This window comes from Alternaria ethzedia, assembly GCF_023757985.1.
Source record: "Alternaria ethzedia strain BMP 0044 chromosome Unknown scaffold_17, whole genome shotgun sequence".
Lineage (NCBI taxonomy): Eukaryota > Fungi > Ascomycota > Dothideomycetes > Pleosporales > Pleosporaceae > Alternaria > Alternaria ethzedia.
This window is the reverse complement of record NW_026056210.1, coordinates 102600-117329: the sequence shown is the minus strand read 5'-3', so window position 1 is coordinate 117329 and position 14730 is coordinate 102600. Positions and strand designations below refer to the sequence as shown.

The 14730-nt window shown below is 53.1% G+C and overlaps 7 protein-coding genes across 7 annotated transcripts; 5 read left to right on the top strand and 2 right to left on the bottom strand.

Annotated features, from left to right (window-relative positions):
* Nucleotides 1–988: 988 nt before the first annotated feature.
* On the top strand, nt 989–2152 carry J4E87_006766 (uncharacterized protein; the record flags this gene model as incomplete). The annotated part of the gene is made up of 4 exons (XM_049378367.1): nt 989–1221; nt 1279–1531; nt 1587–1714; nt 1768–2152. 4 exons carry the CDS (start codon nt 989–991, stop codon nt 2150–2152), a joined length of 999 nt encoding a protein of 332 aa, XP_049231760.1.
* Nucleotides 2153–2272: 120 nt separating this feature from the next.
* J4E87_006765 (uncharacterized protein) lies at nt 2273–4614 on the bottom strand (the record flags this gene model as incomplete). Its single annotated transcript, XM_049378366.1, has 4 exons — nt 2273–3457; nt 3513–4236; nt 4296–4449; nt 4503–4614. 4 exons carry the CDS (start codon nt 4612–4614, stop codon nt 2273–2275), a joined length of 2175 nt encoding a protein of 724 aa, XP_049231759.1.
* Nucleotides 4615–6126: 1512 nt separating this feature from the next.
* J4E87_006764 (uncharacterized protein) lies at nt 6127–8083 on the bottom strand (the record flags this gene model as incomplete). Its single annotated transcript, XM_049378365.1, has 2 exons — nt 6127–7937; nt 7987–8083. The coding sequence occupies 2 exons, from the start codon at nt 8081–8083 to the stop codon at nt 6127–6129; spliced, it is 1908 nt and encodes a 635-aa protein (XP_049231758.1).
* Nucleotides 8084–8463: 380 nt separating this feature from the next.
* J4E87_006763 (uncharacterized protein) lies at nt 8464–9327 on the top strand (the record flags this gene model as incomplete). The annotated part of the gene is made up of 1 exon (XM_049378364.1): nt 8464–9327. One exon carries the CDS (start codon nt 8464–8466, stop codon nt 9325–9327), a length of 864 nt encoding a protein of 287 aa, XP_049231757.1.
* A 707-nt stretch (nt 9328–10034) lies between these two features.
* On the top strand, nt 10035–11063 carry J4E87_006762 (uncharacterized protein; the record flags this gene model as incomplete). Its single annotated transcript, XM_049378363.1, has 1 exon — nt 10035–11063. The coding sequence occupies one exon, from the start codon at nt 10035–10037 to the stop codon at nt 11061–11063; it is 1029 nt and encodes a 342-aa protein (XP_049231756.1).
* A 199-nt stretch (nt 11064–11262) lies between these two features.
* Nucleotides 11263–12614, top strand: J4E87_006761 (uncharacterized protein; the record flags this gene model as incomplete). Its single annotated transcript, XM_049378362.1, has 3 exons — nt 11263–11826; nt 11889–12258; nt 12310–12614. The coding sequence occupies 3 exons, from the start codon at nt 11263–11265 to the stop codon at nt 12612–12614; spliced, it is 1239 nt and encodes a 412-aa protein (XP_049231755.1).
* Nucleotides 12615–13017: 403 nt separating this feature from the next.
* On the top strand, nt 13018–14409 carry J4E87_006760 (uncharacterized protein; the record flags this gene model as incomplete). The annotated part of the gene is made up of 3 exons (XM_049378361.1): nt 13018–13611; nt 13680–14034; nt 14126–14409. 3 exons carry the CDS (start codon nt 13018–13020, stop codon nt 14407–14409), a joined length of 1233 nt encoding a protein of 410 aa, XP_049231754.1.
* Nucleotides 14410–14730: the final 321 nt, after the last annotated feature.

Genomic DNA, 14730 nt, shown 5'->3' with positions numbered 1-14730 from the left:
CTTCCGTCTTACACGACGACCAACACATTGTACCCCGACTGTGTAAACAAACACGTCCTCGACTAGAGAAAGACAAACATTCCTCTCCAGGAGCTCCATGCAATTGGCGGATGTATTCTACTCACCGTGATCGGTAACAGCAATCGCATGTGATGAAAAGCAACACCCATCCCAGGTCCAGCGCACCACAACGCCCATGTACGGTGCCTTCCCCGGATAGAAGGACACCCAATATGCCCTTTCCCCGGAAATGCACCCCATATTCCACTCCACAGCGGCTGAAATGCCCCCTAATGAAGCGTGATCGCTACCGGCCCCACGCCCATCAAAAAGTATTCTCCACGAATAACGACATGCAGAAGCAATACAAGACATTTTGGCACCGGCAATACGCCGCCTACGCATCGAACCTCAAAGATTGTACGTGACGCAACGCCAGCTACGCGCAGGGATCGGTTGTTGTGGCACATTGCATTTAACCGCGATTAGAGGCGCCAAGCCTGCTTAAGTCGAACTCCCGAAGGGTACACGTGTGGTGCTAAGGAAGACAAGAACCGGCGCCGGAAGCTTCATTTAGATTAATGCGAAACAACGACGTTTCGTTGTCTATACTGCATGGGGGAAGCGCCGGGCGCGCTTTGGGTACAGGCTGATCGACGACGCGCAGGCACTGTGGCGTGTTAGATGAATTGTCCGGCTTCCCGCTACATGTGGGTAAATTTCCTAGGGCTAACGCATACATGTTTCCCCGTACTGGTGGCGGCATGCGCAAGGAGGGACCGAGGTGGGCTTGGTCGGATGGATATTGTTCGTAATGAGCAGGAGGGTGCGGAGATCGCTAATCTTGCGAGCAATATCAGTATAGGGCCGAGGGAGTTGGAGGTCTGGTATAAGTAGTCTGGGGCTCTCGACCTGAATTGAGGTATCCAGCAGCCTACATTCTTTAGAGTCCAAGTTCAGTTACCAGTCTCGATATACCATTCTCACCATGAAGATTTCTCTCGTCACCATCTTGTCCGCCGCCGCGCTGGTCCAGGCTGCGCCTTTCGCTGAGCCAGAGGCTCTCCTCGATGAGCGCCAGGCTGCGCAGAGCATCGATGCTGCCATGAAGGCAAAGGGCCGGAAGTACTTCGGTACCTGCGCTGACCCAGGTCGTCTCAACCAAGGCAAGAACGCCGCGATCATCAAGGCGAACTTCGGTGCCATTACACCTGAGAACTCGTAAGTCTTTCCAACCTCCCGAACGCAGTGTTGTGTGCAATGCTAACTGCCGGATAGCATGAAGTGGGATGCCACCGAGCCTTCCCGTGGAAACTTCAACTTCGGCAACGCCGACCAGACTGCCAAGTTCGCAAAGGACAATGGCAAGCTCATCCGTGGACACACCACCGTGTGGTACTCCCAGCTGCCCGCCTGGGTCTCCCAGATCAATGACAAGGCCACCTTGACCACCGTCATGAAGAACCACATCACCACCCTGATGAACCGCTACAAGGGCCAGGTCTACGCTTGGGATGTCGTCAACGAGATCGTAAGTTGATATTCATATCCCGGTCCGACTGGAACATAGACTGACTTCTCCACAGTTCGAGGAGGACGGTAGCCTCCGCCACAGTGTCTTCTACAACGTCCTCGGCGAGGACTTTGTCCGAATTGCTTTCGAGACAGCCAAGGCTGTTGACCCTGCTGCGAAGCGTTACATCAACGACTACAAGTAAGCAAATCCTCTCAGACTCCATCAAGATCATGACACTAACAAGCGCCTAGCCTGGACCAGGCGTCCTACTCCAAGACTCAGGGTATGGTCCGCAACGTCAAGAAGTGGATCGCCGCCGGTGTCCCCATCGACGGTATCGGTTCGCAGGGTCACATCACCTCCGGCCAGGGTGCCAACGCTCCCGCCGCCATGGCCGCGCTCTGCGCTGCCGCCCCCGAGTGTGCGCTTACCGAGGTCGACATCCAGAACGCCCAGACCTCCGACTGGCAGAACGTTGTGAAGGCTTGCTTGGACCAGAAGAACTGCGTTGGTATCACCGTCTGGGGTGTCCGCGACAACGACTCCTGGAGGCCCAACGGCAACCCCCTTCTCTTCGACTCCAACTACAACGCCAAGACAGCTTACAACACTGTCCTTGCTGCTATCAACAAGTAAGCGCGTCACACACCGTGCACATCGCACACTTTCTGTATATATTTTGTGGTGGATTGGGTAAGACTTTGTACATACATGGAGGGACAGCAGAGACGTCTTCTGGCTATACAGCCCAGCGTTTCAATCAATCTTGTTCTCTCGACCAGTCACGATGCTCTCCTTCTGTGCACCCTTCAATGCTTTGATGATACTTACGCCGGCATCCGCGCTGGCTCCTACTTCAGCTTGTTTCGTCCAGAATATGTCGGCTGCATTGATTCGAACGCTTTTACGTCTCTCCCGCTCCGTCACGTCAAGATGGGACTTCTTCTCTGCAGTTGCCTCTAGCTCGTCCAGATGCTTCTTTCTCCTCGCGTATCGCTCTGCGCGCTCTTTCCGAGTCTGCTCCGAACCGATCCTGGCTAGGGCAAATCGCACAGCAGCTCTGAAGCCCATGAAGATGTGTTCGGAAATGAGGATCGTCACCGGTAAGCTGGCCCACATGCTCAAGCCAAGATATTTGCCAAGGAATTGCTGGGAACCGAACATGTGTACAATGGCCGCACTGGATATACTCCCCAACCATGTCAATGACTCTAGACTGGCCACCCACGGCCCGATTCCGTCACTACGTGTTGAGTGAGGACGCTGATGCTCGACACAGATCTTCAGGAAGTCCGACCGCAGCTCGATCCAGTTGTTGATGAAGAAGCCGATCGGCACGAGAGGCCACACAGGACTGAAGAGCGCAAGGTAGCCAAACTGAATGACCATCTCTGCAATATCCTCTTGGACGTTGTATGATGGTCTCAAAGCTTGCCGTCTCGTGCGCCGTAGAAAGCGAGATTCCGCTGGATCTTCTGCAGTTGGACTCTCATAAGGGTCGCTGCTGCGATTCTTTGCTCGGCTAGCTTGTCGGTCACGCCACCATTGTTTGACCTGAGTCTTCAGCCAAGGTAGCGCAAGCTCTTCGATTGCGCTCGAGACCTGCCCTGTTACGGTGAGCGCGATGACTTCGTTACGCAGCCGGTCAGGGTCGGCCTTGAACACCATCTTGGCTCTAGTCTGCGCGCCTAGTGTGGCATCGATAACGCGTTCCAGCAACGGTATAATTTGTCCACCGAAGGGTACGTATATGAATGCTGTAAGAAGGATTGGTAGATAGTTGGTGATTGAGTTGAGCACAAAGATCTTTTGAGTGAGCGACATCTCGTAATGATCAGCTGTTCGATGGTTCTCGTATTCCGTCAGCGCAGTAGCGATGTCTTCCAGAAAGTTCGTCGCGTATGGCAAGAAAACTGCAAGAAGCACCGTAGGCAGGTATTCCTAGTGAAACGTTAGTACAGTACAGCGCAATGGGTGGGACTGGGCATATACTGACCAGATAGAACTTGTAAGGCCCTTCATAAGCTTCTCCAATGAATGTCTCGATGGTAAAGACGAATGCGATTAGAATCCCGAGTAACAGAGTGCTGACAAGAACGAATGGTATGACGACCAATTGACGCACAATCCTCTTCCATCTTGGGAATACATGCCGAACTCTTCCAGCTGAGTCGATGATCTCTTGCTCATAGCGAAACTGCGGACGGTTGACTTTGAGGTCGCCCACGCCTCGTACCTTCCATCGGATTGCGAGATCGGTCTGTTTGATCTTCCAATACTCCAAGAACACAGTGCACCAGACTCCGATTAGTAGTGCGAACACCAGAGAGTATTTCGGCAAGAATGCCCAGGCAAATACACCAGCAGCGCAAGGGAATGCCAAAGATCGAAAGTAAGTCTGGATGAAGGCAAAGTAGAAGGCAACTTTGGCACCCCATAGATCACGTATACGATCCAGGTCGGCTGGTTCTAAGAACACACGAGTGCTCAGATGGGCCAACAACGCGCGGTTTGCACCTGAGTTGTGTAACGGGAAGATTGCGGTCACGTTTTCCCATGGTGGAAACTCTGGTGTAATACCTGCGCCTCCAAGCTCTTTGCGCCAGTTGACAAGGTGATACATGGAAAGCAGATCTTCGGCTTCGAACTCTGCTGTGACAACGGTCTTAGCGGTCCCGCCAGGATGGTCTTTAGTGATGCCATACAGCCAATCTTTGACTCTGCAAAAGCCTACTTAGCCTCCTTCCAAATCATGAGGTTACGGACGAGCTGAACGTACCGCGACTTGTAGACTGTGTTGCCAAGCAGATCTCTGGGCGCTTGGACAAACACCAACAATGTTTGATCATACCCAGGGCGTACCTCAGTATTGAGGCCTGCAGACTCTAGGTCATGCAATAGCGTCCTGCATTCTGCGATGGCGACGTCGTCATCTAGTCATCGTCAGCCGTCCGCTCTAACACAATGCCTCAATGACAAAACATACCGATATTACCAAAGTCATACACTATAACGTACTTGTCGTTATACGTGACGTTCGTAAGCTCAGTATCATCGCTCAGCGTCGTATCCGATCTCTTCAAGGGTCTGATTGACATGGCCAAAAGGGCTTAAACCGAGCGGAGAACCAGGGTAGCTGTCGAGACTGTGAAAAGTAGGGTCCACAACTGTGGCTGAAGGTTTTATAGCGTTGAGCCACTGAGACGTCGTCATCGTGCTGGCCATGGCTCCTGTGGAGTCGGGCAGGCCTCAGCTGTGTCGCGGATTGGTGTTCGGTGGTGGGACCAACGCGTCTGAGTGCCAAACTTAGCAAGCGGATGCCGACTGATCCGGAACCGCGGGGGAAGACGGGTGTTCACTTCTGTCGCGTGTGAGGCGCTGTACATTTCGCAGGACGTCGCACGCTGCGACCACATTGAAGGAGAAGAAGGTGCAGGGCCTGGAATCTGGAGATGGAGCGACGGAGCGATTGATGGAGATACCATCACACATGCGCGTCTGTTCGGGCCTAGCGCTCGAAACTGTCAATGACGTAAGCTATCGGAGACGCGTCGAGACGCGTTGTCACAATGCCAACGCTTCACATTTGCTTTATCTGCATTTCTTTCGCGAGCGCGATGCATCGTACACAAAGAGTGCAAGGAAACTGTCCAGCACTGTATCGTGATCTAAGAGCCGCTCGACCAAATGGACACAAAACTCGCAGCCACTAAACTTTCTCTAGAGTAGACGCAGCTTCAGCCACAATCATGCGTCAAGAGATTACAGTTACACATCAGTCACCGGTACCCAAATCCTACGGATTCCTTCCGAAAGGCGACCGCTACAAGACACTGCATTGCCGCAAACTCACCCACGAAGCCGGGCGTCCTTTATACATCGTCCTCGACGACCAGAAAAGAACGACTGGCATCCGTATCCCCTTGCACGTTCTGCACAAGGTCAACAAGCTGTCGAAAGAAACGTTGTCAACCCGTCGCGCAGCTACAACGAAGCGCGATGCAACTGACATTGCGAACGCAGCTGCTGAGATAGATACGCAGTTTCCGAAGATACCAGCGTCAGAGAAGCAAGCCGTACTTAAGCACGGCTTCAAGAAACACTCTGGTCGAGTCGGCCGAACGACCTCAATACCGTTATCACGGAAGATTTTTTTTGCTGTCATTGCGCATGTCCGCCATACGCACACTGACTATGATGCGTTGTTGCAGGGTGGAAAGAGCAGGGGACACGCGAGGAAGACCACGAGAAAAGGTATTGAGACTGTGATGCGGAAGTGGGGATACACTAAAGGTACGAGAGGGAAAGCGCTGACTCCACGTAAATTGACTTACTGACTGTAAAGAACTCAATTGGTACTTCCGGACTGAGAGCGCATAGGGTCGGGGAGATGATGGTTATTTGAAGAGGAACAAAACGCCTATGATATGGTATCTGCCATGCAAAAAGACGATTACAAAACCCATTCACTCCACGCTATGCCATGATCCAAAGCCCATTTGACGCCTGCCCGACTACGTGACTAAAGCCGCATAGTACGTGTTCTGCCTGTGAGGGATATTCAAACCCAGGGCGGTTGTTTGCGTATCCAAAAGTATCGCTTGCGAATACTAGCCGTCGTCTGAATCGACTACCATACTCTCCCCAAACGCACTAAGATCCTCCTCCGCCGCGCCTTGCGCGTGTCGCCTCCTGCGACCTCTCCTGCCAGCAACCCGATTCTGTTCGATTTCGCGTAGCTTGCCATTCATTCTTCGCTCGAGCTCCTCGATCTCTTCGTCTTCATCTGCGTCTCCTGTCATGTCTGGTCCTCCCGCTGCTCCAGACTCAAGGAGTCCGCTGTCTGACTCGTTAATCTCTAGCGCGCGATTGAGGAGGTCGGTAGCCATTGGGTCCTGGGGCGAGACGGCGAGGGCTTCGTGCAAGGTGATGATAGCGTCCCAACTTCTGTTGAGGTTTAGGAGAACCAGGGCTTTTGCGGTGAAGACGCTCGGGTCCTTTATGCCGTGCCGAAGCACTTCGTCGAATGTCTCGAGAGCTTCGCTGTACTGTTCACACTTGCGAAGCGCATGGGCGAGATTTATCCGTGTGGGTATCCAAGCATCTGGGTCTGCTTCGTTCTGCTCTGAGAAGGCTAGCGCGCGGCGGAAGAATTGTATAGCGTCCAGTAGTTGTCCTTCGTGGAAGTAGACAACGCCCATCTCGTTAAGAAGGCAAGGATCGTTCTCGCACAGATCGTATGATGTCTTCAAGTACTCTCGCGACAAACTCAGATTGTTCAGTTGTAGGTTTTGCATGCCGAGGAATAGCTGTGGGAGATGCGAGCCTTGGAAGAGACGTGCCGCGGTGGAGTAGGCGGAGATGGCTTGATCGTGTTCCCCTTCTGCGGCAAAAGTATGCGCAAAGCCTATCCAGGCAGGGCCAAAGTGTGGGTCCATCATGGAGGATTTGGAGAAGTAGCGGCGTGCCTCAGCTATGCGACCGATTGCGAGATAGTAGGTACCAACGGCGAACCATGCGCATGGTTCTGAGGGGTTCGTGTCTGCTAGTTCGTGCGCAAGCAGGAACAGAGTGTTCTTTTCGCCAAGCTCGTGCAAAGACGCTATATGTATGGGCATGATGTTGAAGTTGTACTTGTCGTTCGCTAGGACGGCCGACGTAAGGGCAAGGGTATCGCGGAAGCGGCATAGGGTGAACATGAGATCCGCTTTCGAGAGGACTATGTCAGGGTTCTCGCCAAGGTGGTAGTGAGTCGTGAGTGTCTCTGTCGCGTTCGCAAACTCTTCTGGTCTGGTGTACTTGGATAGGCGTGTTGTGTAAAGGGTCTTGGTGAAGGACGCGGCCTCCTGTGACAAGGAAGGGTTGTTGGCGACGTTGATGGTGTCGAAGTTGAGCGATTCGAGGAACTTCCACTCCTCCTCTGGTGCCATCAATGAGTTGGACATAAGCGCATCGAAGGCCTCGAAGCATTGCACGTCGATCTGAACCGCCGTCTTGTAGCATTCCTTGGCCCGGTCGAAGGAGTTCTGCTTTGCATAGCACACACCTCGAAGATAGCACATGCCTGCTTCCGACTTGATGTTGTTAACATCTTCTCGATCGCGCTCTTCGCTCGTGGGTAGGCGCTCGTTGCGCGAGCCGTTCTTGGTCTGTCTTGCGCCGGCCCGTGTGTTGACGTCGACATGCCGCAGCTTGGTGCGCGTATTCCCTGGCGCCGAAATGAGGTGGGTTGGGTTCTTGTCGCCCAGTATCTGCAGTGCGTCTTCCAATTTCCCCAGCTTCAGAGAGCAGTGCGCAGCGAGGTATCGACATTGGGGCGTGCGCTCAACGAGGTTTCCGCGTGCGAGGAGTGACTGGGTCCTGTTGTAGTTGCCGGTGGTGAAGTGCACCTGGGCTAGCCAGAATGCGTCCTGGTCGTCATCTATGCGATTTTGTCAGTATACGTTGACCTGCCGAGTGTTAGAGCATACCCGTCAAGGCCAGCAGCTTGTCTGCAACAAAGATGGCTGTGTCGTACTGGCAGCGATTGAGGGCTTCCTGGCGCCACTCGCGTAGATATTTCTCCATAGTGTTACTATCGCATTGGGTATAGTCTGTTCAGGCGGGTTAGTGAATGTGCCCCAAATGCTATCCCCAGTCGAGGTGGCAGTCGGCGGCGGCGCGATGTTTGGAGCCAGGGTCGCGCCTGCCCGACGCGAGAGCACATGTTTGCGGGGTGCCTGCAGCAGCGGGCCGCCTTAGTCAGCCACAAGTTGCGCGCTAGGGTTGCCGTTACCTGGACGTGATTTCTAGCACTCAACTGACATCCAACACCCCACACACGCTCATCCATATCAAACGCGACACCTTCATTTGCGCAGCATAAACCTTTATATTCTGTTTCAACGCATCCGCTCGGAGCACCCGATCAGCGCCGCACCGCACCAGACGTCGTATAACCCGCCGCCATGTCCGAACGAAAAGTGCTCACCAAGTACTACCCACCGGATTTCGATCCTTCGAAGATCACGCGCCAGCGCGGCCCCAAGAATGCCGGTCCTAAGCTGATGACGGTCCGCCTCATGGCACCTTTCTCCATGAAATGTACCCACTGCGGCGAGTTCATCTACAAAGGCCGCAAGTTCAATGCGCGCAAGGAGACGACCGACCAAAAGTACTACAACATCGCCATCTTCCGCTTCTACATCCGATGCACGCGATGCTCCGGCGAGATCACCTTCAAGACAGACCCCAAGAACATGGACTACGAATGCGAGCGTGGCGCGAAGAGAAATTTCGAGCCGTGGAGAGAGGCCAAGCTCAATGAGGAGACTGAAGAGGAACGCCTGGATCGCATAGAAAGGGAGGAGGCAGAGCGCGACGCCATGAAAGAACTCGAGACAAAGGTCATCGATGCCAAAACCGAGATGGCCATCGCGGACGCTCTGGACGAGATTAGGTCGAGAAACGCAAGGCTAGAGAAGGCGGACCGCGAGGGCAAGGGAACCGAGGTACAACCCGATGCTGCCGACGAACGACGCAAGAAGCAGGAGGAAGAAGACGCAGAGGCTGCACGACAAGCATTCGCGAATCGGAGCATGCCTGACATCGGCGAGGAGACGATTGACGAAGACATGTTCGACGCGCCTATCGAGGTACCTGTTGCTACAACTTTCACCAAGAAGCCGAAGGAAAAGAAAGACTTTAGCGCAGCGTTAGGCCTGAAGAAAAAGGCGCCTGCCTCGACCCCCGCCCCTCAGGTCAAAGCCGCCGCACAACCCTCGAAATTATCGACCATGCTCGTAGCTGGTTATGATAGCGATGACGACTGAGCTGTTGGAAGGCTATTCCAAGCGTACAAGAGCAAGCAGGGCATACACGTACCCATGGCATCCCGGATGCCACCTAGGTCACACAATCAGCCACAACGTGGTGTATATTTGCGCTGGCCTCGTATAGATCGTTGAACACGGTATTGTTGGTGACTATGCGGTGAGTCTGCCATGGCTAGTGAAGGTGACTCATGCAGGACCAGCATCGAAGCTTGACGAGTCCATGAGGTTCATTACCGAACAGTCGCGAATAGTTCCTGCGCCCCAGAACACGGAAAAGGACTATGCGCATTCGACTGCCTTCTTATTCTGGTCGACGGAACCATCTTGTTATGGCATTTGCATTAGGCCGAACTACCGAGGCTGCTTTTGTAGCGCCTTGGAAACCGGTAGCGCCGGATTAATACCACACCCCATATCCAACTTAATCTATCCCCAGACCCACCTACCAGAAGAGGTTCTAATGACTTTGTGACTACGTTACCCCGCAAAAATGGTCACCTTCCCGGTCTGACGCTCCTAGGGTTCACCGAAGCTTGGGTACCTAGCCGTCTTAGGAGGGACAGCCGTTGCGCAACGCTCGTGACGTCGTATCCTTGACAAACTATGTGGCAACGCCGGATGGAACTTTATTTCACTGCCTTTATAAGTGGCCTTCCGCCTTCTCATCTGCTCGTCATATCCAGGCTTACCGTATTCCTTTCACGATGCGTCTCCTCACTTTGTGTAGTTTGCTTCCCAGCATTCTTGCTTTACCATCACAGACCCTCGACTTTTCAAGACATGCTATTGCATCTCGCGCCGACTCGTCTCTTACAAACTATCTCGGCGTCTTCTTCCTCGGCGACAAGCCTTCTGTATACTTCTACCTCTCCAATGGCAACAACGCCAACTCCATGACTGCTTTGAACAAAGGCCAAGCGGTCATCAACCCGACAAAAGGCACTCTTGGCGTCCGCGACCCTGCAATCATATCTGGCGGAGCAGCCGAAGCTGGAAAGAAGTGGTACATCATTGGTACCGATCTGAACATCGGGAAGACAACGTGGGATGCATCCCAACGCACGGGATCCCGCGGCATCTTCGTCTGGGAATCCGTCGATCTTGTAACATGGACCAACGAACGCCTAGTCACTGTTGAAGATGCGACTGCAGGAATGGTCTGGGCACCCAGCGCTATCTTCGACGAAGCCAAAGGCCAATACTTCGTTCATTGGGCGAGCAAGTTTTATCCCACTTCCGACCCACAGCACACAGGTCCACCTTCGTCGATCCGCATCCGCTACGCATATACCAAGGACTTCAAGACCTTTAGCACGCCTCAGGACTACATCAACCGATCACCCACCAACATTATCGACCAGGAGTTTCTGGCTCTCGGTAACAACGCGTACGCGCGCTTCTTGAAGGATGAGAGCGCGAAAACAGTCTTTACGGAGATCTCGACTAATGGGCTATTTGGCACCTGGACTAGACCTGCAGGTGCTAACGCCATCATCGCATCTGGCGTTGAGGGCCCCGCGCCTTACTGGGACAACCAAGTAGCCGGCAAGGCGCATCTCTTGCTGGACTTTTATGGAGCGGATGGATATAGGCCCTACGAGAGTACCAACGTAAGGAGTGGCCAGTGGACAGCGAGTGATAGGAGTGCCTGGCCTCAGGAACTGAGGCATGGAAGTGTATTGGGCGTTAATGCGTCTCAGGTGGAAGCGCTGAAGAAGAAGTGGGGGGCTTGAGCGTTTGGATGTCGGTGACAAGGCGGTCGCCCTTGGTTTCACTCGTACCTAGACGCTAAATGGGACAATTACGCTTCTGGAATTGCGTCATGGTAGACATTGCGGATTCGCATCGGGAGTTCCTCTCTGTCTAGACCTTGCCTTTGTCCAAGCCCCTTGTTCTTGTTATTCCAAACTGTTACTACTACACTTTCTTGAGATGAAGCTGCTATCCTACGGTTGTCTCATTAGTCTTGTTACTTCGGCTACAAGTGGAGTCGTATCTGGACAAGAGCTACATGAAGATTTCACTGCCATCAACTCAAGCTCCAAAGTCTCGATTGCGGCCGCAGATCCCCAACTTGCTGTCGACACACCGCCACCCCCAGACCATGACTCCATATGGCACAAGGCTTATTGTCGCGGCGCCGCCCTTGTCCGAGCCATGTCCCTCGACGAAGAAGAAAGCAACACGATGCTGCAATGGCCTTACACACAAAGTCCTTGGGACGGCGATCTAAAGCCTGAACTGAGAAAATGGGGCTGGCTCGACAACGAAGAGGACAACACGAACATCGACGATTCGTGTGACTTCGATGAGAAGTTGAAGATGAAGAACACTTTCGACGCTCTCGGTGTTGACACGCGACCGGCGGGGAAGGGTGGACCGAATCATTGCTTCAGATTACAGCATAGCAATGGGCCTACGGTCATTCGAGACAAAAATGGCAAGATGCCTTATTTGTCCAGTCAGCGTTACGAGGCAGATGGGAAGACGTACAGGGTCAGTAACCTACACCTTCATCAACGTGATGTTCACCAGGCCAACGTCTAATAACGCAACAGGTCACCGACGCCTACAGCACCGTAGGCATAAACCGCAACGACGGTATTCTCTACTTCCTCAACCGAATGTCACCTGAGCAAGGAGCCGCAGATCTCTGGAATTTGAGACCGGAACAAGTCGATAAAGCCGATTTGCCCAAGATCCGCTCGAGCTCTGACTTAGCTTGGGCGCTCTGGAACAGGGTTCCAGGAGAACCAATGATCAAAATGATCATGGCTCTCCAGATTGTTAATACGCAAACGGCTGAGACGATCATACCGAAGGCTTTGGAGGCGGTGGGAGAAACAGAGCTGAAGAGATGGCCGGGAACGGAGATTGTTGTTGGGTCAGATAATGACGCTGAGGCTGAAGCTGCTCTTGCGCTTATTGGTACGTCATTTCTCCTGCACATCGCATCCCGCTCTCTCTGACACTCTCTAGGCTCGCCCAATGGACTCGGCGCTGGCTACTTTCTTCTACAACACAAAAGGCAGCTCGGTGGCGCAAATTTCATCTACAAGATCACGATATTTAGAAACGATGGCGATGAGTTTGATGATGAGCCTAATCTCATTTTTCACGTTGACAAGAATACAACACCGATGCCGGATGTGGAAGACACTCCTGGTGCGCCGGAGAAACCGGCGGAGAAGGGTAGCGCGGCGGTTCGAGAGGGTAAGGTAGTGAGGAGGAGTAGGGATGGGAAGAATTTGGTTAGAGAACATGTCGTTTGGGCGAAGCTTTGATGGGAAGGCAGTAGCGTATCGCAAGAGACTAGATATGCTCTTGATCAAACTTCCTAGAGCCAGGCACAGTGACATCAATGCTGCTCTTATAAGACTTATTAGCGAACCAGTGCGAGGGATGACACGGTCGCAATGTCTCCTTCGAATGTGCGTTCACATGTCAAATATCCCAGTGCGCGGTCGTGCCTGCTTTCCAAGGTTGGCTGAATGACGCCAGTCTCGCCTTCACTTCGCAGGCAGGTCGCACTTGCTCCGAGTTCCCCCGCGTTTCGGTCACTCACCCTTGCTTAGGCATGTTAGAATTACTCGCTTGCCTGGGGTAGCCTACAGTCACCACATTCACATATTCCCTTTCACGTCAACCGGCCGCAACACTCCGACTGCGATACTACGATCTCGTATGATGAAGCTCATACACATCATCTGTATCACGGGTCTCTTCGTCCTTGGCGCGACTGAAGCTTTGCGCAACGACACCAGTGTCAAGAGAGAGTCTCCTGAGTGCCGCTGGCACCGCCGCAGCCTGAACGCTAGAGACGACAGCGACGACAACGACGACAACGACGACAACGACGACAACGACAGCGACGACAGCGACGACGACTTTTGCTTCGGTCTACAACCTGCCGACGATGCGCTCTGGCATGCAGCAAAATGCAGGGGCGGAAAACTACTTCTCGGGACCACCCAAAACGCTCCGGAAGCTGCACGATTCGTGAATCCCATCAATTCTCCCTGGGACGGCGAGATGAGAGACGATCTCTTCAAGTGGGGTTGGAAAGATGGAGTTACCGATCCCGATACAGAGTGCAATATCGACTTCCTCAAGCCTATCCTCCCGTACCTCAGAACCACTACAGGCAGCCACCTCTACGGCGGACCAAACTATTGCTTCTCGGTAAAGCATTGCGACAGTGATGCTATGGAGAAGGATGAAAACGGAAACATGTACCCCAGGAAAGAACAGTACTATGACGTCGATGGTCGATTATACAGGGTGAGTTCATATTTCGAGTCCCGATACGATCTAGCAACCTCCTGCTAACCTAAGCAATCGCGATACAGGCCACAGCCGGTTTCACTACGGCGGTCGTCAACCCAGATGCAGGCGCGATATTCTTTCTTCAACGTGGCTCTCCCGCATTCGAAGCCCGCGACTTATGGGGTTTAGAGGACCAGCATACAGTCGATCCAAATGAGTTGCCGGCTCTGCGTATGAGTTCGGATCTAGCATGGGCATTTTGGAGACGAGCGAGTACCAATCTCCTGAAAATCTGGATTATAGCATCTTTGACAGTCGTCAATTCCGAAACGGAAAAGATTATCGACAGAGCGCTGAAGGAATCCCAGTTGAGCGAGGTTCCAGTCTGGCCGGGGGTCGACTACACACAAAACACTGACAGCTATCTGGCTATCTTGGGTACGTTTGGTTTGTTTCTTCCCCATACTTACACATGTAGAGCGTTGCGCATATCCTTTTTGACACGAAACTGACCAGAACTACGTGATAGGATCCCCCAATGGCAGGGCAGCCGGATTCTTCCTCGCTCAACACAAGCCCCAACTAGGTGGCAACCGCTGGGTCCAAACGATCCGCGTATTTCGAGTAGACGCAGACACATCGGCACCCCATATTTTCTTCTTCGTCGGACCCGCGCCCTACCCCCCACCGAAGGTACCGGATGATCTACCCGATCCTATTATACCGCCACCAGCGCAAGCGGTAGAAGTGGTCAAGAGAGTTTCTGATGAGAAGAACATAGTCAGACAGCACGTGCTCTGGGCGAAGTTGTAAGGGTGCGATTTCCCGTATACGACTTGGGCCACGTTGGACCGACTCACATATATGTATGCTTAGTATATGCCATAAGCTTATCCAAATGCTTCTTCGGGTTGAATGATATCTGTGTGTTTCACTTTCAGACTCGCCACTCTAATGCTTCTGACTCTTGCTGCTTACCTTCAATGACCCTTCACTCATATTGCAAACACTCCGAGTGTCACTCGCGTCATTCCGGGTACGTACGCGTCGTATCACTGGAACTAACGCCCTTTACCCCATCGACCCGCTTACATCTCTCATGTACTCTCTCACCGCAGCGCCTACCACCCCGCA